This window comes from Mytilus edulis, chromosome 7 (assembly GCF_963676685.1).
Source record: "Mytilus edulis chromosome 7, xbMytEdul2.2, whole genome shotgun sequence".
NCBI lineage: Eukaryota > Metazoa > Mollusca > Bivalvia > Mytilida > Mytilidae > Mytilus > Mytilus edulis.
In genome coordinates this window covers 64,352,085-64,373,875 of record NC_092350.1, presented here as the reverse complement: position 1 = coordinate 64,373,875, position 21,791 = coordinate 64,352,085, and the positions used below count along the sequence as shown (strand labels likewise).

Here is a 21,791-nt window from a genome sequence, read left to right as displayed (position 1 = left end):
TTATTAGACTCACAGCCATTAACTGTAATTTTAATCCTCACTTTTCACTCTGTGGTTAAAGAAATTTCGAAATTTTTATAAAGTCTTAGACTAGATAGGACAAATCCGATAATCCACAAGTAACTTTGTATGAATCTGTTTCTCTAATGATTATGATTGATAAAAACAAAAATGCCATGTCAGTACCTTTTGAATTCCTGATTTCTGCGTCATATAGTTATAATTGATGAGTAGAAACTTCACTTATGTATGAATGAATCAAACGAAAGCAAACATTAATAGAATACCACTTTTAATCAAAAAGAAATAATTTTATTTCCTCTGAAGGTGACCTAATTGAGGGTTGTATATTAAACATATATAAAAGGTTTAGAAGTTTCCTTTGGCGGACGCACTTGTGTTGAAGGCGAGTATTGTAGCTCGTGCGCATCACCAGTGTACCTAAATAATACTATCACATTTAATAACTATCATAGACACAATTAAATAGAGTAAAGCGCTTTGAACATAGGAACGGACAAATGCGCTGTTGCATACCAATACCCTGTTTAGGAGTTAATCTGACACGAACCAATAATCCACGTAACAATAGCAAGGATTTTATAAGATTTTCAAAAATTGTCATTTAGGTCATACGTAATAAAGTATGAGAAAATTAATAATGGTCAGCAGGTAGACTTGTTATATGCACTAGTACTACATAGTACTATTAAAAGGGTTTCGAAAATCTGACAAAAAGTAAAACACAAGGGTTTTGAACCTCATTAAAAGACCTACAAATGTAGCATTGGGCACACAAGATCCGCTTTCAAATTTTTACAATTTGAACAATGACTATAAAACCCCACAGCTGTTTTATGTGGAACTCTGATATTGCATTACGTTGTTTTATCATAACTTAATGTTATTGTGTCTTTACATAATATGGTTATGACATTGCGTAATGATGTTTTGATATAACTTAATGTGGAATAGTCATTACTTAATGATGTTTCTATATTACACGATATGGTTTTGTACTGACTTGATATAGTCTTTTCATTACTTAATATAGTCTTTTCATTACTTAATATGATTTTGTCATTACTCGATTTGGTTTCGTTAAGACAAAGTCGCATCAAGTAAAGATAAAACAGCATAATGTAAGAACAGAGTTCCACATAAGACAGCTGTGGCGTTCCATAGACGACCAACACAGATGCTTCTTCATATATTTCCTGTATTAAAATTATGTACACAGATGTGCATATACATGTACATTTGAAACTGCACGCAATCGTGTCGTCATGTGGAAGATGGGTTAGAACATCCAGTGGCCAATATTAGAAAGTTTGAAGACTGTACTTTATACAAAATATTAATATTGTGTGCAATCCTTTATAACAGTAAGACTATAAATTAAAATGAACATTTTATTTCAAAACCAATATACAAGTAAATTAAAAATCGTTACCTTTTTTTACATTATTTTCACATACGCATTACCCTGATGTGGAGACTACCTTGTTATAGTATACATTTTATTTTAAACCTGATTTTACTGTAAACCCAAATTATTTTCGGAAATATAAACATGAATAGATGTAATAAGATTATCATTGAGACAACTATTCACAAGCAATCAAATGACACAGAAATGAACGGTGACTATAGATCACCATACGACATTCAACAAAACCAATACCGCATTGTCAGCTGTAAAAAAAACTCGAAATGACAAATATAAATCATGTTTAGACATACACGCTGAGCTGGACTTTAACGTGTTTGTTCGTAAGGAAACACGTTACCTTACCTGAATCCCGAGCCGACCAGTTTTTGCTCTGACTTCAAGTCTTAATGCGGTTTGCGTAAATGGAGAAACAGCAACATATACCATTTTCAAAGTGTCTGGTTTGACCCGGGCAGGGTTCGAACACACGATCTCCCACACTCATAGTTAACACAATAACACGTTGCGGCGATACGGGACAATATAAAGAAAGACTGTACCCTAAGTATAGGAAGCCCCATATTTAATTATTATGGGGGGATTATAAAAAAGGCAGGACCGAATAGAGTGAAAAAATTACAGGACATCCCACTCCCATTATGATCAAATGGTAGCTTCATTATATACATGTATTAGAGGACTTCATTCAAATGATTCACATTCATGTACATTTTGTAGAAGTAATACATAAATATATTTTATCTTTCCTTTTTTTTTTTATATATATATAAACAAGAATGTGCCCCAAGTACACAGATGCTCCATCCGCACTATTATTTTCTATGTTGAGTGGACCGTGAAAATGGGACAAAATCTCTAATCTGGCATTAAAATTAGAAAGATCATATCATAGAGAACATGTTTTCTAAGTTTCAAGTTGACTTCAACTTCATCAAAAACTACTTCAACCAAAAATGTTAACTTGAAGCGGGACATACGAACGGCCGGACGCACAGACCAGAAACGTAATGCCCATAAATGGGGCATAAAAATAGCAATTAATTTTATATTTATATTGAAATTCGAAAAAAGCAGGATGAGCAACTTACATGAAGCAACTAAAAAAAGAAGCAGGACAGAGGTTGCCCCCTCCCGCAAATCAAATTGTAGCACGCTTAAAATGATTTGTATTTTCGGATTTGGAATGAAATCTTTCAAAATGCATCTACGTTTCTGTTATCAAATAATTATAGGTTATCACTGTTTTTGTAAAATTTAAGTATTATGGTTTTTTTATTAATAGTGAAAATCTTATATCTTTATTGTGCTGATAAAAAAATAAAACACTTTTATCATCAGGGTAAATATACAGACAGCGTTTTATTCTGACTATTACACAAATAGCATGTGCACATTTAAGTGTTTGCTTTATTTATACAAGGAAAATCTCCTGTTACCCAGCAAGTGAAAATGTGGATGTTTTTTTTTTTGCCGTAACATTTTATTTTGGGGTCCTCTTTTCTGGAGACAATTTTAACAACTAAAGTTGCAAGTGCCGGTTGAAAATTGCAGGATAAAAACATTATACGAATATTGTCGTCGCTGCGAAACATGAGAAAAGCTCGACGAGTCTCGTTTTTCGTCGTGTTTTTAAAGCTCATACAAATACATTTTATATTTTCCGACAATGCACATATATCTTAATTTTTATATATAGAGAGTTATGGCAGTAAGAACGTTAGCTTTTGATATGGTAATTATAGTATAACCCAGAAAAAAAACCTCTACATTTATAACTATGTATTCAAATATATTTTAATTATTTGTAAAGGCCACCAGATTACTTTATTCCAATAACGCACATTCTTACCCCCTACATTTTTTCAATCTTTACTTGTTAATTTTGATTCCGTGTGTAGCCAACTACACCATTCCGTATGATAACTGAGGATTATAATCACTTATTCCAAGCAGTTATCGATTATATTGATCGATACATGACGATAATTCATTATGTTATTGGAACAACAACATGTTTTTTTCACTCGTAAGTCAATATTTGTTTCATATAAAGATTTAACAAAACGTTGTACATTTTATCAAGAAAATTCTTTAATCAATAGACAACACACGTACTTCTTAAAGTATATATATATATTTAACTATTGTGTATTGACCTTGTTTTCTTAATCAGTGGATCAAGTATGATCATGAATAGTTTAATGGCATTGATCTATCTTTGACTGAGGAAATGATTATCAAACGGAGAAATTACACATTTCGATTATCATGCATGGTTCATTGAATCCGATGTTAATTATTTGAAATAGTTAGATCGATCACATAGGTTTGTATTTATCAACAACACATAACTTGTTTGTTTTATTCCATTTGTATTATTTTACGCGTTATATATCGGTTCTTTCTTTGTTTTCAATTGATAAATTTCACTGTGGTTAAAAGACTGGAAAGATATCCGGAAATCAATTTATTTCCAATTCTTTTTAACGTTGACATAATGCAATGCACATTGTAAAAAAAACAAAAAAAATACAGTTTTTATACTACGTTTACGCAAGAGCTCCATATTATTGATTGATTTGATCTGGAAGACTGAAGCAAGACACAATACAAGGTCCCCTCATTTTAAAATAATTGATGAATGAACATACATGTATTTGTTTATGTTTTCAAGACTAATTTTTATACAAATTCTGTCTTTGTTTGAGGTAAATAAAATATGTGGTTGAATTAACTGTTGAAAAGCTGATATTCTCTGAGTTCAAAGTATACTGATGATATTTTCTCAAATAGAAAACAAATACATAAAGAAACATCAGCTACCACTAATAGAACGAGTTTGGACTCTGATGACATTGGTAAATTAGTAGAGAGAAATTTAAAAGACCCACGGTCCCCTAAAAAAATAAAACACAAGTCATAATAACTTCACAATCCACTTTTCTATACAGTTCATGTATAGAAGTAGAACAGCTATAAAATTCAGACAACTTATACTTGTATAATGTGATTTGCTCCGTAGGAAAAGTCCAGCCGCTGTCCGTTGCAGTGAATGCAGCTGGATTAAATAAGAGAGTTACCATATAAGCAACATGGAAAAAAACCCAGGAAGGATGATAATTTATGTAAAAAAGACCGGTTAACTTATCAAAAAAGGCAGGACCGAATACAATGAAAAATGATACACAGGCCAGAGATTATTACTTAAAAAAATCAGGACACAATTTTTCATCCACAGCCCCCATGGAAATTAAATGGTAACTCCCTAACCTTGACCTACAATATTTTATACTGCACTCGTTCTATTTGAGCAGTCAAAATGCGTTGACTATATTTCTATGCCATATACGGTCACTGACCTGATATCACTTTTCCTCATGAATATTTGAATAGAAATTGTCGAAATTATATTTAATTATTCATACGACCTCTTCAACCTGTTCTTATTTCCAATGTAAACAACGATGCGTTTAACGACTCAAACTTGTTTCTTTTGCAATTTTTGGGAAAACATATTTCACTTATTAATATTTTTTTGTTTGCAACCTATAAATCATTATGTTTTATGTTTATTGATGGTATTTTAGTAAGCAACGAATTCGTTCATCATTGATTGCGGTAATGATGTACATTTCATCGTGTTTTATATTTCTCCGTCTGTGTGATATGAGGCCTTTTTAAAGTGGGATTTTCCCCAATATTTAAATCAAATAAATAACATTAACACAATAAACAACAATTGAAAATGTTTTTTAGATTGCAGTATAAAGACAATAATAGTGCATTGACTTGACATATCAACGATATAAGGATTCGGCCCGAAATGGGGAAAATGCTCGGCACAGCCTCGCATTTCCCCGTTTCTAAGCCTCATCCTTATATCGTTGATATGTCAAGTCAATGCACTATTATTGTCTATTGAATAGCATGCCTATACCACAGGCACTTGTCTCAAAAAAAAATCCTATATACCTTACAAAATTTAATTTTGGATGTAACGCGTCTTCTGATCCGGCTGACGTTGTTTGGTTTATCAGCTCATAGACATAATATTGTCATGTGACCGTGAGGTCATCAACGTTTTTTCATGGTTTACTCCGGTTTAAAATGGAGTTTAGAAATAAATTATACGAAATGACTGTAATATTTTTTCTGTCTATTCGAAATAACATAAAAAATATGGTGCACACTTTAAAATAACCCGCTACGCACCACATTTCTTTTATGTTATTTCGAATAGACAGAAAAAATATTACAGTCATTCCTTAAATATTACATAATTTTTATCAAGATATATAAGATTATTTTTTAGACAAGTACCTGTGGGCTTTACGATTGATGTTTGGAGAACATCTAAGGACGTCAACTAAGAACAAATCTGGATATTTCCTTCATACAATAAAGTAAATCTACCCTTTATTCTTTTCATTGTAGATCCATTTTGTCTCCGTAGCGTTACTCTTGTTAATATATACAGCATCTATTACTGTACAAGAAGGTATGTATGCATCTTAGCAAATTATAATTCCTAATCTCATACTAAATAGTTAATAACTTATGATAGAAGAGACATTTCAAAATAAATGTAATAGGGAATAGAAACAAGATAAGAATAATACATTAAAAAGTGAATAAAGGTGATTAGGGGTATACATATACGCCAACGAAACAATATACAAAGACGCCACCTATCCCCAAAAACATCAATAACAAAAAGATAACATATACAGTGTTAAACAATTAGTAGGTGTTCATTTGGTATGTCAAACGTTAAATCCGATGTCTCGTGAAAAAATTAATACAAATAGGCAGTTCAAATTTCGAAGACTTTTGTCCCGGACGGTTTCTATGACAGGACCTTTCTATTGTATTTACTGTTAATTGTTCTCGTCCTGAATATGCATGAAATATTTTCCACTGGACGTTTAGAAACCAATGATAAACCTTATTTGATCATGCAGTCGTCAACAAAGACGCAAACTCATGTTAAAGTAACGATTTGAAACCCACAAGTTTGTTAAAATCAATTATAGTGAATATTTTGTCGGCCTCATACTGCACTCTGAAAAACACGTGAATATTCTGAAACAATCGCATTTTTAAGCACATTTTTTTCTCACTTTTGAATTGCCTTAACCATGTAAATATCTAGACGGGTTTATGTTTTTATAACATTATGTTCGAAGGGATCTAGGCGTTTTAGGGAGGTACATATTATGATATTGCTTTGATATCAGTTAAGTGTTCCTTAGACTTCATCCAAAAAGTAAACTACGTATCATTACGAAATAAAATTACAGCTCCTCCGTTTTATGCTACCAAGGAATACTTCCGAAGAAGAAAAGAGAATACCGAGGGGAAACTCAACCTTACCGATTTGTTTTTATCAAAAGATAAACAACAGTATAGAAACTTCAACATACGAAACTAAATACTTAATAACACGACCGTTTTGCCTGAATATGGAGTCTGATTGCGGCAGTAACAAGCAGTGTACTATGGAAGGGGGGATAGGACCTTTATCAGGACTCCGGGATCGGGTGTTTTTAAGCTTTGGATTTCGGGATTTACCCTTTCGGGATCCGGGAATCCTTTTTTTCGGATTTCGGGATGTCGGGATTTACTTTATTTAAATTCGGGACCTCGGGATTTTGTTTTTTAAGCCCGGGATTATGGGATCAGGACCCCTCATATCCCCCCTCTACTATTGAAGGAAAGCGATGCAATAACATTGGTAAAGGCATCACTATCTGGCAATAGGAAATTTGTTTTTCCTTTTTTTAATTGTTTACAGCAAAACCTGTTCAAAGCGGACGACTCCTGGAATGATACACATTCTAAATATAATAGACATTACACGTTTAGGATCTGCGTGCACTACAGAATATACGTTTAGGGTATACGCACAATAGACATTGCTTTTTTTTAGCTCTATACACAATATACATTACATTGCAGCATAATCTGGTAACAGGAACTCTTCCTTTCTTTCATTTACAAAAACAGACATTGCAAGTTTAGAGTACCAAGTGGAAATTCGCCCTCAACGCAAAAAAAAGGCAAAAAATCAATACATTGATAGACTTGTTCAGTGATTGTCGTTTCTCGATGTGGCTCGTACGTTTTTCTTATTTCTCGATTTTATAGAGATTAGACCGGTTTTTTTCCTGTTTGAATGGTTTTACACTGTTCCGGGTGCTGTGAGCCAAAGCTCCGTGTTGAAGACACTAATTTGACCTATAATGGTAAACTTTTACATATTGTGACTTGGATGGAGAGTTGTTTCATTTGCACTCATACCATATTTTCTTATAACTATCTTCTTGCTAATGTATAAAACCAAAGACCTGCATACACTGGAAATCTGATCCAACTGTGTTAGTATAGGACACCCTGAGGTATGAGCTTAGCACAACTTTTTATGGTGTTTCATAAGTGTTTTGATATGTTTGACATACACATGGTTTAGATAATAAACAAATATGTCAATGATGCTATCATTATATAATCTAAACACAATATCCTCAACATGTCACTCTGTCATTTAAATTCGCAGTGCCATTTGTACACTGAATATTGCATAGTTATATTGCATACCATTATAAATTTAATGTTTTACAGTTGTTGATCTTACCAGGGAAAACTGCAATACCGATGTGCTGTCGACCAGGCAAAATAAAGACGTCCAGCTTATACTACGTAGGAATGAAAGCGGTAATGTTTCAGACATCGACGGATGTTATTATATAGTTACACTGAAATATAGTACCTACATGCAAAGTAGAATAGAAGTGACAGTTTCCTTGGAGAGCATCCTTGATTGTGAATATAAAGTAGAAATTTACCCTGGAGATCCTATAATTAATAGAAACATTGAGGTAAACTTTTTTTTTTTACAATAATGTCACAGCTTTCTTCGGTTAATTTAAAAACTATACCAGTACGTTTATGATTCATCAACACACTTTGATAAAAATGCACAGTCATTCTAAAAACAAGTTTCCTCCGCACTTAATTTGTGTCAATTAGACAGTCAACAAGCAAAATGAAGGTGAAAAACAATATTCCTCCGCAGACGACTGTCTTGTCAGCCTGTCTTCATTCTCGCCTTAAGAAGTGTTCTTCTCTTCCATTATTTGTTTTCTAGCTCGAGAATATTCAATACAAAGTGTAGAAAAATGCATTATTTTATATCATTTTAACATTAGAAGTTTATTTCTGGCCGGGTTTGAATAAGCCGGCTGATGGTATGGTGATGTTGGTAGGGCAAGTGGCTGTGCGTATCTAATTAGTTAGGGAGATTGGACATACATTACATTCATAAGTCATAAACATGCTATTATGCATTTTTAGCTCACCTGGTCCGAAGGGCCAAGTGAGCTATTCTCATCACTTTGCGTCCGTCGTCCGTCGTCGTCTGTTAACTTTTACAAAAATCTTCTCATCTGAAACTACTAGGCCAAATTTTACCAAACTTAGCCACAATCATCATTGGAATATCTAGTTTAAAAAATGTGTCCGGTGACTCGGCCAACCAACGAAGATGGCCGCCATGGCTAAAAATAGAACAATGGGGTAAAATGTAGATTTTGGCTTATAACTCTGAAACCAAAGCATTTAGAGCAAATCTGACGTGGGGTAAAATTGTTCAATATGTTAAGATCTATCTGCCCTGAAATTTTCAGAGGAATCGGACAATCCGTTGTTAAGTTGCTGCCCATGAATTGTTAATTTTAAGGAAATTTTGCCGTTTTTGGTTATTATCTTGAATACTATTATAGATAGAGATAAATCTTCATTAGATTATCTAGTTTAAAATATGTGTCCGGTGACCCGGCCAACCAACCAAGATGGATGCCATGGCTAAAAATAGAACATAGGGGTAAAATGTAGATTTTGGCTTAAAACTCTGAAACCAAAGCATTTAGAGCAAATCTGAAAGGGGTTAAATTGTTTATCTAGTCAATATTTATCTGCTCTGAAATTTTTCAGATGAATTGGACAATAGGTTGTTGGGTTGCTGCCCCACAATTGGTAATTTTTAAAGAAATTTTGCTGTTGAATATTAGTATAGATAGAGATAAACTGTCAACAGCAATAATGTTCAGCAAAGTAAGATCTACAAATAAGTCAACATGACCTAAATGGTCAGTTGACCCCTCAAGGAGTTATTGCCCTTTATAGTCAATTTTTAGCAAGAATGTTCAGTAAAGTAAGATCTACAAACACATCACCATCATCAAAACACAATTTTGTCACGAATCCATCTGTGTCCTTTGTTTAATACATGTATGCACATAGACCAAGGTGAGCGACACAGGCTCTTAAGAGCCTCTAGTTTTGAAGATTTTTTCTATTTCACATTTATTCAAACTGAGGAACTCATGTTGTTAGATATTTAAAAACAATTTCACTTCATCTCATTCTGATCAGTTCAGACTCTGACCAATTTTTATTTTTGTAACTCAACATCTGTTCATAAATATGATGTACCAATACAACAGAAAGGATATAGGACATCTCCCCATGACACAATATCAATACATGAACAGCGAAAATCTCAAAACGCAATTGAACAGCGCTTGTATTGCTGGTTTTAATTACACAGTCATAATTAGGTATTGGCATGTCTTATTTACAGAAACTGTTTACTTAGGTGAACAAACAATAATACGAATCACTGCAGGTGTATATTGTAATTTATTTTGTTGGGTTACTCTCTAAAAGAGTGGCAAAAGACACCAGAGGGACGTTCAAACTCATAGATAAAAAAAAACTGACAACGCCATGACAAATGACCAAAAAGGAAACAGATACATTGTAGACGAACAATAGTACACAAAGAAAACCAGACAAAAAGCAACACGAACCCGAACCAAAAAGACGGGGGATGATATCAGGTTCTCCGGAAGGGCAAGCAGATCCTTCTCCACATGTGGCACCCGTCGTATTGCTCATATTATTACAAACCCGGTAAATAGTATTATTCTGTACCCTAGCCTCATTCGTGAAATGGGAGGGGGATTGTAATTACAACCCAAGGAACATACAGTATCCAATATCATCTGTGAAACGGATATTCTGTACCGGTCAATTTGCAATCGAGTCGCAATAGCGTCCATACAATTTATGAAGGGTTGATTTCAACTGACTGACTCAATAAATGTCTTGTTAATACACCCTCTCTAAAAAAAATAAGGGTCAGATTAGTCTTCAACTTTGTACTTGTTTGGCTTGATAAATATTTTGATATTAGCGTCGCTGATGAGTCTTATGTAGACGAAACTCGCGTCAGGCGTACTAAATTATAATCCTGGTACCTTTGATAACTAATTAATCGTAAATGACTTCTCAACTTGTTAATCGTGATAGTACAAGATACATTAATTATTTCCACAGACTCTAGACTGTGATTATAATCCTTCATGGACAGGTCATTTTCCCACCAGAGCCATATTTCTGCGGTATGTTCGTTCTGTTGTGAATACTACAACATACATTGATAACATCAATACCAGATTTGACAAGATAATGACTAATATCACATTTGGTCCCTGCTGGTCATGCTACCGAACGCCTACAATTTATGGAATACCAAAAAAGAAGCGTAAGTATGATAAAAGAATGTAGTTCTTTGTCGAAATGAATGCCTTATTTTTTAAATCGTCTTTCAAAATGTTATTTTTTTCTTGATTTTTTCGGACTTTTTGGTCGTGATGCTGGGATAGTTAGTTCATACCAGCTGGTTTTATAAAGTGACTGTGTCATGATTTAGTCATAAGTTATTGATACCAAGCTTTTAAATTGCATTCGTCAATAAACATATGATCATGGTGATATGCTTATAATATGTTTTGGGTAACAAGCCTTTTACATATGATAATACACACGTAGTTTCGGTAGAAGAAAGAACACAAGAAAAGTAAACCCAAATTCTTGTTAATATTTTGGATCCTACGTGTTTTTTTTAAGGGATTTATGTTTTTAGCAATGCTTTAGTTACATGTTAGACATGGTACAGTTATTTAAAAACAATTGCCATGGTTTTTGATAAATTGTTAATTTATCTGGAAACACGTAACTGAGGTTTTTAATGTAAATACTTATCTAAGTCATACCTATTTCAGTAATGAATGCATTTGCAATTACATATTTTTATTGTAGTAACAGATTACTGTGGACGTGACGTTTGTGCCGGTGGTAGAGATATAGAATTATTATATAAGTTTCCAAACTATATCACTTATGGACGGTGTCCACCATGTCGTTCTATAGCTTTTGATGTCAAGGATTCCGCTCAAATATGTTTTAAAACACACCAGTACATGTTTGTTTGGGGAACAAATGTATGCAATGCCAAAGTGAAAATTGACAACAACTCTGTATTGGTATGAGATTTATATATAATTAAGACATTGCTTAACATTTGAATGTAATTGTAGATGACCATATTAATAATAATTGGTGTGTGGAATATACGTACATGTAGCAAACACAAACCTACATTTACGTGTACGTCTGAAAACCTAGAGCAAATTATTCAGAGGTCAACAATGACAAGGTTCTTTAATAAAATATTCGTGTTGAAAGCCGTACATTGACCTATAATGGTTTACTTTTATAAATTGTTACTTGGATGAAGAGATGCCTCATTGGCATTCATACCACATCTTCCTATATCTATTTGTAAGGCAATTGTCAATTAGCAGAAAGAAAATAGTCATGCAAGTAGGTTTTTTTCTAGATGATATATGATTTAATTTGTTCATAAGTTTATTATACAATAGTACGAACATCAACGGCATCATCAATCAGTGTGTTTAATTCCTCTTACGACAGCGGGTTTATGAATTTTGGGAACCTCACTTCAAGATTTTTCTGTTTCACCAGTTTTCAATAAAACAAGCTTATTCAATTATTTTTTACCAGTTTACTTAGGGATGGAAAATACCAATGGGTCAATTTTATATAAAAAAACCCTAGCTATTTCAATGATTTTCATGTCGGCATAGGAGCAATGACCACTCTGCTGGTGATATTCACCGACAAAAGAGGTCAGATATCACTTTAAAATCACGCAATCATTGTGTACATCGTTGTATATTTTAATTAAACAAATGTCGTCTCACTTTCTTTTAGATATTAAAAGACAGTTTGCAGAAAAAATGGTGTCTTCCTTGGAATTTAAAAGACAAAAGAGTTGAATTTACCTTTGGTGACGATTCCAGTTGGGGTTGTAGAGCTACAGTCAGATGCAATGTGGAAATTCAAGTCATTCCTGAAAATAAAAATACATATATATGTCCAATTCCAACACCTAAACCAAAAGGTAATGTCCATTATGTATGCAATTGAACGGAACAAAGCTCGACTCCATAAGCAATCAACCATGAGAGCCGTGGTGTAGTGGTTAGTGCGCCCGGCTACTAACACAAAAGGTTCCTTGTTGAATTCCCGTTTCGGGATGAAAATTTCAGGAACTGAATTTTCGACTCTCCCTTGACACCATTTGCGAGTATGGTCTTGAGAAACTTTGATAGTCCGTCGGAGGGGGACGATGAATGGCGGACCCGTGTTAAAAGAGAGCCATATATCTTGCACTTAAAGACACTCTTGTAGATTTCGAAAAAGACTAGGCTTATGCAACTACAAGGCAGCAATCGCACCCGCAAAGTGGAAAGGTTTAATATAAGTTGCAAAACTTGTTTCACAATCCACTATAAATAAATATGTTTAAACTAAACTAACCAATCATTTTATTCTTTAGAAATAAGAAAATATCAGTTGCATAAAATTATCAAATAGGATGGTACAGAACCTTAATTGTAGGCCCGGTCGAAAAGTGGTACATATATTAAACAAAATACTTCCTACGCATATTCGTTTCTTTGTCAATAGGTGAAATATTTGGGTAATTTTGGTAACAACTTAAATCACTGTAGGACCATTGTTTAAAGTTTCCTATAAATGTTAAAGAAGAATATAACGTTTTAATAGGAGGGCATATTTGTCCTGTTGTTGAGATCAGAAATACCATTTTTTGTACTATCAAACTTCCAGGAACCAGTACGCTCTAATTTACAATTAAAGGTATGCTGATTATTTCAGCACAAATCAGGATAAAGTATATTTTTAACAATGTGGCTAATAATTAGTTGTTTTATAACTGATCAGAACACTTATTCTAGTAATAAAACGTTTTCCATTGGTCGTCAACATTTATTCGTACATACTTTGAAACAGTGAATTATATGTTCATGAACCGGTATTGAAGTTTAGTTTGATATAAAAAAGAAGATGTGGTATGATTGCCAATGAGACAACTGTCCACAAGAGACCAAAATGACACAGACATTAACAACTATAGGTCACCGTACGGCCTTCAACAATGAGCAAAGCGCATACCGCATAGTCAGCTATAAAAGGCCCCGATATGACAATGTAAAACAATTCAAACGAGAAAACTAACGGCCTTATTTGTATAAAAAATGACGCTATTTTGAATTACGGAATAACTTAAGTTAGGACATTAATATTAGGTCTTTCCACTTTTCTGTGGAAAGATCTATTGTATATGTTCTGATTATTATTATTTTTTCTTGCGATAAATATTTGTTTCGCAATCTGTCGCTTAAATTTTTCTCATATGTCAAGGTCAGAGTACACGAATGCTTCATCTAAACTATCATTGTCTCTGTTCAGTGGACCGTGAAAATGGGATAAAACTGTAATTTGGCATTAGAATTAGAAAGATTATATCATAGGGAAAATGTGTACTAAGTTTCAAGTTGATTGGACTTCAACGTTATCAAAAACTTCCTCGACCAAAAATTTAACCTGAAGCTGGACAGACGGACAAACGAACAGACGAACGGACGCACAGACCAGAAAACATAATGCCCATTAACAATGGAGCATAACAAAGCTTTAATTAAACGAGCCCATGTGTATGGTTCCAGAGGAAGCAGATTAAAATTTTAATTTGTCTTGATATATGAATGACACTTCTGTATATATATATATACAAATTGACAAGATTCCCCATTGTTATATACTATTCTTACAAGACTATTTTAAGGGTCTATTTTGCTAGAGCTCACCTTCACTTGTTTGGTCGTATTATTTAAAAAAAACAACATTTTCTATTAATTTATTTGCAAGACAAAGTGGAAGACCAATCAAAGACGATATAATATCAATGGGTGTACATGGATTGGCATTTTTAAAAAGGTGTATTTATTATATGTCATTAAATGGAATCCCAGAAAAAAAAATCTTTTGACTTGTAGTTGAAGGCTGTGCACCGCTTTTTAGCTCACCTTTCCTAAAAGGAAATGTGAGCTTTTGCCATCACTTGTCTTGGCGTCCGTCGTCGTCCGTCGTCGTCGTCCGTCCGTCGTCGTCGTCCGTCCGTCGTCGTCGTCCGTCCGTCGTCGTCGTCGTAAACTATTTCAAAGATCTTCTCCCCTGAAACTACTGAACCAATTCAAACCAAACTTCATCTGATTGATTCCTAGGGTATCTAGAATTAAGTTTGTGTTTTATTTCCCATTTCATAAAAAAAACATGGCCGCCATGGCTAAAAATAGAACATAGGGGTAAAATGCAGTTTTTGGCTTATAACTCAAAAACTAAAGAATTTAGAGCAAATCTGTCGGGGGTAAAATTGTTTATCAGGTCAAGATCTATCTGCCCTGAAATTTTCAGATGAATCGGACAACCCGTCGTTGATTTGCTGCCCCTAAATTGGTAATTTTAAGGAAATTTTACTGTTTTTGGTTATTATCTTGAATATAATTATAGATAGAGATAAACTGTAAACAGCAATAATGTTTAGCAAAGTAAGATATACAAATAAGTCAAATGACCGAAATGGTCAGTTGACCCCTTTAGGAGTAATTGCCCTTTATAGTCAATTTTTAACAATTTTTCGTAAATCTTAGTAATCTTTTACAAAAATCTTCTCCTCTGAAACTGCTGGGCCAAATTAATCCAAACTTGGCCACAATCATCATTGGGGTATATAGTTTGAAAATTGTGTGGCGTGACCCTGCCAACCAACAAAGATGGCCGTCATGGCTAAAAATAGAACATAGGGTAAAATGTAGATTTTGGCTTATAACTCTAAAACTAAAGCATTTAGAGCAAATCTGACATGGGGGTTAATTAATCTGTTAGGTCAAGATCTATCTGCCCTGAAATTTTCAGACAAATCGGTCAACCCGTTGTTGGGTTGCTGCCCCTGAATTAGTAATTTTATGGAAATTTGGCAGTTTTTGCTTATTATCTTGAATATTATTATAGATAGAAATAAACTGTAAACAGCAATAATGTTCAGCAAAGTAAGATCTACAAATAAGTCAACATGACCAAAATTGTCAGTTGACCCATTAAGGAGTTGTTGCCCTTTATAATCAATTTTTAACAATTTTTCTAAAATTTTAGTATTCTTTTAAAAAATCTTCTTCTCTGAAACTACTGGGCTAAATTTAACCAAACTTGGCCACAAGTATCATTTGGGTATCTTGTTTTAAAAATGTGTGGTGTGACCCTGCCAACCAACCAAGATGGCCGCCATGGCTAAAAATAGTACATAGGGGCGAAATGTAGATTTTGGCTTATATCTCTGAAACCAAAGCATTTAGAGCAAATCTGTTAGGGGATAAATTGTTTATCAGTTCAAGATCTATCTGCCCTGAAATTTTCAGACAAAACAGACAACCTGTTGTTGGGTTGCTGCCCCAGAATTAGTAATTTTAAGGAAATTTTGCTGTTTTTGGTTATTATCTTGAATATAATAATAGATAGAGATAAACTGTATACAGCAATAATGTTCAGCAAAGTAAGATCTATAAATAAGTCAAATGACCAAAATTGTCAGTTTACCCCTTAAGGAGTTATTGTCCTTTATAGTCATTTTTTAACAATTTTCATAAATTTTTGTAAATTTTTGTAAATTTTTAGAATATATTTTCCACTGTAATTTCTGGGCCAAGTTCATTATAGATAGAGATAATTGTAGCAACAAGAATGCACAGTAAAGTAAGATCTACAAACACATCACGATCACCAAAACACAATTTCGTCGTGAATTTATCTGTGTCCATTGTTTAATATGCACCAAGATGAGCGACACAGGCTCTTGAGAGCCTCTAGTTTATATTTTACTTGTAAGGTGTCATTTTATTGCTTTTTTGTTGCATGTTTTCCCAACTTGTTCATGTGCATGTATTGTTGCGAATTCATTTAAAAAATTAAGCCCTCCACTGTAAAAAAAAAAAGATACATATGTTGAACTATGTATTTGAAGCACGTCTTATTTTCTTCTACCTATAGGATAATACTCTCATATAAATACATTTATACCAACACGATTAATCATTTGATACAAAAAAGTAGTTATATATATACGGATATTTCTTAGAATTGACGGTCATCCTTTAAAAGTTACGGTCATCATTTACAAATTACGGTCAACTTAAAACCAATTACGGCCCCCCTTGTTATGAATCGGCGATTCTGTTACGGTCATCTCGATTGTGATTTACGGTCATCTGAGCGATTTTTTCAAATCGAAATTCCTGTTTCATGCACATTTCTGGGTAGTAATAAGTGATTTCCGTATGAATCTTTTATAAATTTACGTCGTATCAATGTATGTTTTGTAAAGAAAATGATATAGAAACACTTTAACAGACAATACAGATACTGACCTAATTTTTCATCCGACATCTTGGGATGACCGTGAATGCAGGTACGGTCATCAGCTCAACCCCAGTGATTGTTCATGTTGTTCATGACTTACGATCAAACCTAGTGGTAAAACCGACTCTAAGCTTATAATTATACCCCCGCTTTAAAAAAGGGGTGGTTTACTGTTTTACCTCTGTCTGACCTTCCGTCAGTCCGTCAGTCCGTCCGTCCCATGAATATTTTTCGTCGCATTTTTCTCAGGAACTACAATACAAGGATTTCTGAAATTTGGTTTCAGGGTTTATCTAAGTCAGCTATACCGTGTGATGCGTTTTCAGATTGATCACTCGACAACTTTCTGTTTACCGAACACTTGTATGATTTTACACATGCTAGCCAAGTCGAAAATTTTCGTCACATTTTTCTCAGGAAGTACAATACAAGGATTTTTGAAATTTGGTTTCAGGATTTATATAAGTCAGTTACAAATGTATACCGTGTGATGCGTTTTCAGATTCATCACTCGACAACTTCCTGTTTACCGAACACTTGCATATTTTTACACTATTAATATTATCCACTTGCGGCGGGGTATCATCAGTGAGCAGTAGCTCGCAGTTTCACTTGTTTGATATGCCAAACGCATGTTTCTTTCTTAATACAAAACTCACTAGTGCCGTTCGAAATACGACAGTATGAATGCCAAATCAGGAAAAAAAAAGAATAGAAAATTTACGAGTGGTACAAATTATTATCTATTTCCAAATGAATATTTTAGTTAGTATTTTCAAACGCTTTGTTACATTTAATTGCAGAATGGTCGTCATGGACTGATGACTTTGATGATACGGATTGGAACTCGCCATCTGATGATGATGACGATGAAAGTGAAAACCAAACATTGATTATTGCCCTTATAGTTTCCTGTACTTTAATAATGATGTGTGGATGTTTTTGTAAATATAAATGTAAAAGATCTAGGAATAGTGAGGATAGTGAGCCGAGGCAAGGTAATTACAGTTTGTACTATTGATTTATTTAAATTTTGGATTTTATGTTATGACGATGATGATGATGATGAAAACGATAATGACGAAGACAATTGCAATGATGACGATGACGATGACGATGACGATGACGATGACGATGACAATGACAATGCAGATGGCGATAATAATGATTCAACGACGAATTCGACGATATTAATGACGACTTCTATGATAATGCTGATAATGATGATGAGAACGATATTGACGATGCTGATAATGATGTAGACGACGATATTGACGATGCTGACGATAACGATTATTGATGTTTTTTCATATATGTATACATATAATGTAGAATTGAACAATGATTTGTAACGCATGGCCTTCGACAATAAGCAAAACGCATTCCTCATTGTCAGTTGCAAAAGACACCGACAAGTACAAAAGTTCAAACTGAAATATATGTACCAACGGCCTTGTGTATTAAACATATACAGAACAACAAACAAAAATCAAATATTACAGACAACTTCCAACGATAAATAGTGAATGACTGGTTGCTGACTTGGGTATGCATACATAAATCGCACATGTTAATGAAGTAATATATTCGGTTTAGTTATTGGAGTGGTGTATATACCTTTCTGTGGATTCATTGATAGTCGTTGGATACCTATTTTCGTGGATTTCGGGGGTACAGGATAACCACGAATTTAAATGTTCAACATATTGTAAATTTTCCATTGGCTTGTTTGAAGACTTTGGAAAAACCACGAAACAAAATATACACGAAAGTGTCAGGTTTCCTTAATCCACGAAAATTAGTACCCACGAAAATAAATGAATCCACAGTATTAAAAAAATGTACAAACAACATGTACAAAAAGTACTTTAGATTCAACTTGTCTTTGTAAATACACATACCGCTGTGTTATACATTTGTAAATGTTATAATTCTACTTTTGATAGAAATGGAGAAAGCTGTATAATTGAAACCAAGTGCAAAAGTGCATCATTCTATACAACTATAATCTGATAATACGAGATTTCTACACAATTTAAGTACAGGCCACTCTTCTGTCTCTGCGCTTTAATTGGATTATTATAATTTATGCATCTCGTCAGTTCAGATACAAACATTTTTATATGGTTGTAAGTCCCCTATTTATGAGTTATTTTTGCAGTAAACTAATTGCGATTTAACTTACCTTCGAAGTACTCTATGTTAATTGTTCGAATGATTTGAACAAAGGCTATGAGAAATAACAATGTATAACCAAATCACAAGTTCAGAATAGGAAATATTAAAAACATTTGAAAAAAAACTTGGCCCAACTTCGACAGAAATATAGGCATGAATTCTAACAACATTGCTGATAGATCTATCTAAAACAAAAGGGATGTTTTTTTTTCAAGAAGCTTCTAGTATGATTTTGAAAACATTTTCAATCGAAGATTTACTCGTACGCAAAGTCGAGTTTGATAGAATTGTTTATTTCTCAGTCAAATATGTATACTACCCCTTTTAAATACCATATTCAATTTAAACAGTTATAAACAATTGAAAAATGATACCATATAAGAATCTCATTTTCCTCTTATTGTAGTTTTAAATATGCACTACATGCAGAACAGTATATATCAAAGAAAGGCAGATCAACCGACAGCGTCTGAATCAAGCGACGAAGGTCCGGACATTTCAGAAAACATCAGAGACGTTCGTCGTTTTCCCGACATAGAAACATGGGCCGCATCATTTGCAAATGACAATTCAGAAACAGTTCATGACCAGCAATTACAGGAAACAATTCAAGATAATTCTGACTTAGACTCACATCCACTAGCATCATTGTCAGAAAACATTGATGATCAAGAAATAGATCCTCCTCCTTCATACGAGGAGGTCTGCAGACATTACCAGCCTTCCTGACGTTTTTTTTTACTATCTACGCATCCTTCATATGAGGAGGTCTGCAGACATTACCATCCTTCCTAACGTTTTGTTTACTAGCTACGTTTCTTTCATATCAGGAGGTCTGCAGACATTACCAGCCTTCCTCACGTTTTGTTTACTAGCTACGTTTCCTTCATATGAGGAGGTCTGGAGACATTACCAGCCTTCCTGACTCTTTGTTTACTAGCTACGTTTCCTTCATATGAGGAGGTCTGCAGACATTACCAACCTTCCTAACGTTTTGTTTACTAGCTACGTTTCCTTCATATCAGGAGGTCTGCAGACATTACCAGCCTTCTTGACGCTTTATTTATTAGCTACGTATCCTTCATATTAGGTCTGCAGACATTACCAGCCTTCCTGACGCTTTGTTTACTAGCTACGTACACTTTATATGAGGAGGTCGTCAGACATTACCAGACTTCCTGACGCTTTGTTTACTAGCTACGTACACTTTATATGAGGAGGTCTGCAGACATTACCAGCCTTCCTAACGTTTTGTTTACTAGCTACGTTTCCTTCATATAAGTCTGCAGGTATTACCACCTGTACCAATCTTCTTCATGTGTGTTCTTGACATTTTGTTTACTAGCTACGCATCTATCATATGAGGAGATCACATCCATTCCTATGATTTGTTTACCAACATTCCCTCGTATAAGGGGTCCGGCAGATATGACCAGTCTTCCTTTCTAATGTTTTGTTTACTTGATTCGCCTCCTTCATATGAGGTTGTATGCAGATGTAACTAGCCTTCCTGACAATTTGAATCAATGGAATGTATAATTCAAGAAATGTTATACAGTAGAATGAAACATTGTTGATATGCCAAAAAAGGGGGAAGACAAAACAGTACTTAAAGTATTAAAATGTCCGTACAATTTACATGTTTATCCAAATTACATTTGATTATCTGAACAATTAAAGTTGTTTTGACGATACCCGATATCCTGAAAAAATTAACAGTCAAAACAGCACTGAGACATATCATGTGTAAGCCTATACATTTTGGAACATGTTTAATATAAAGATTTATTTTATTGGTTAGTACTTATCAAGTTGCAATCGTATTTTTTATGTATGAATTGTGTAAGTATTTCGTGAAATAGAATTGATTAAAAACGTGTAATTTTAGGTACATGTATGAAATGAAATATTTTATAACAAAACTGAAAGAATTATAATACTGAGTTTGATTTATAAGTTAGATTCACCTCTACAAGACGTCAAATAATAAAAGAAAAACTTCATATTTTGTCGGGTGCAACATGTTGGGCCGGTTCAACTTACCCTACTGGGGTATTGTTTTTGTTGGATTCGTGCTATGCAGACTAAAGTTGTATACATAATGCCTTGCGGACTTTCTTTTTTTTTCTTTTTGTGCCATGGCATTGTCCTTTAGTTTTCGATTAGTGAGCTGTGGTATGTACTGCCTCTCCTTTACATGTTTAACATACGTTTCTGCAATTCTACTTACACGTGAATGCGCATTTATTATGTATGAAAAGTCTGCGATTCATGCATTTTCTTGTTTAAGTGATTCAAGATGGTTAATCACCTTACATGTATCTTTTAAAAGTGACGATAAGTAAAGCCGCACTGCAAAGTAATAAAGGAAGACAGATATTGAAAAAAGTCTTGAGGCTAATATCTTGAGGTCAATTGGATAAATCCTACATGTTTATGATTTGCATTGAAATAA

At 33.8% G+C, this 21,791-nt stretch overlaps 1 protein-coding gene across 2 annotated transcripts; it reads left to right on the top strand.

Moving 5' to 3' along the window:
• The first annotated feature begins 3,279 nt into the window (after positions 1–3,279).
• LOC139481980 (uncharacterized) lies at positions 3,280–21,279 on the top strand. 2 transcript variants are annotated; one of them, XM_071265552.1, is made up of 8 exons: positions 3,280–3,479; positions 5,888–5,951; positions 8,075–8,331; positions 10,853–11,060; positions 11,618–11,841; positions 12,593–12,782; positions 17,962–18,156; positions 19,743–21,279. In XM_071265552.1, the coding sequence occupies exons 1-8, from the start codon at positions 3,465–3,467 to the stop codon at positions 20,063–20,065; spliced, it is 1,476 nt and encodes a 491-aa protein (XP_071121653.1). In that variant the 5' UTR covers positions 3,280–3,464; the 3' UTR covers positions 20,066–21,279. The 2 variants fall into 2 exon arrangements, with proteins under 2 accessions (XP_071121653.1, XP_071121654.1); XM_071265553.1 differs by lacking the exon at positions 3,280–3,479 and adding an exon at positions 3,658–3,779.
• Positions 21,280–21,791: the final 512 nt, after the last annotated feature.

What these genes read in the sequence shown, in the direction of transcription:
- LOC139481980 (XM_071265552.1), top strand. An exon ending in TGGAATACCAAAAAAGAAGC is followed by an intron (nt 11,061 to 11,617) that starts GTAAGTATGATA and finishes TTTTTATTGTAG; the next exon opens with TAACAGATTACTGTGGACGT. An exon ending in TCCAACACCTAAACCAAAAG is followed by an intron (nt 12,783 to 17,961) that starts GTAATGTCCATT and finishes ATTTAATTGCAG; the next exon opens with AATGGTCGTCATGGACTGAT.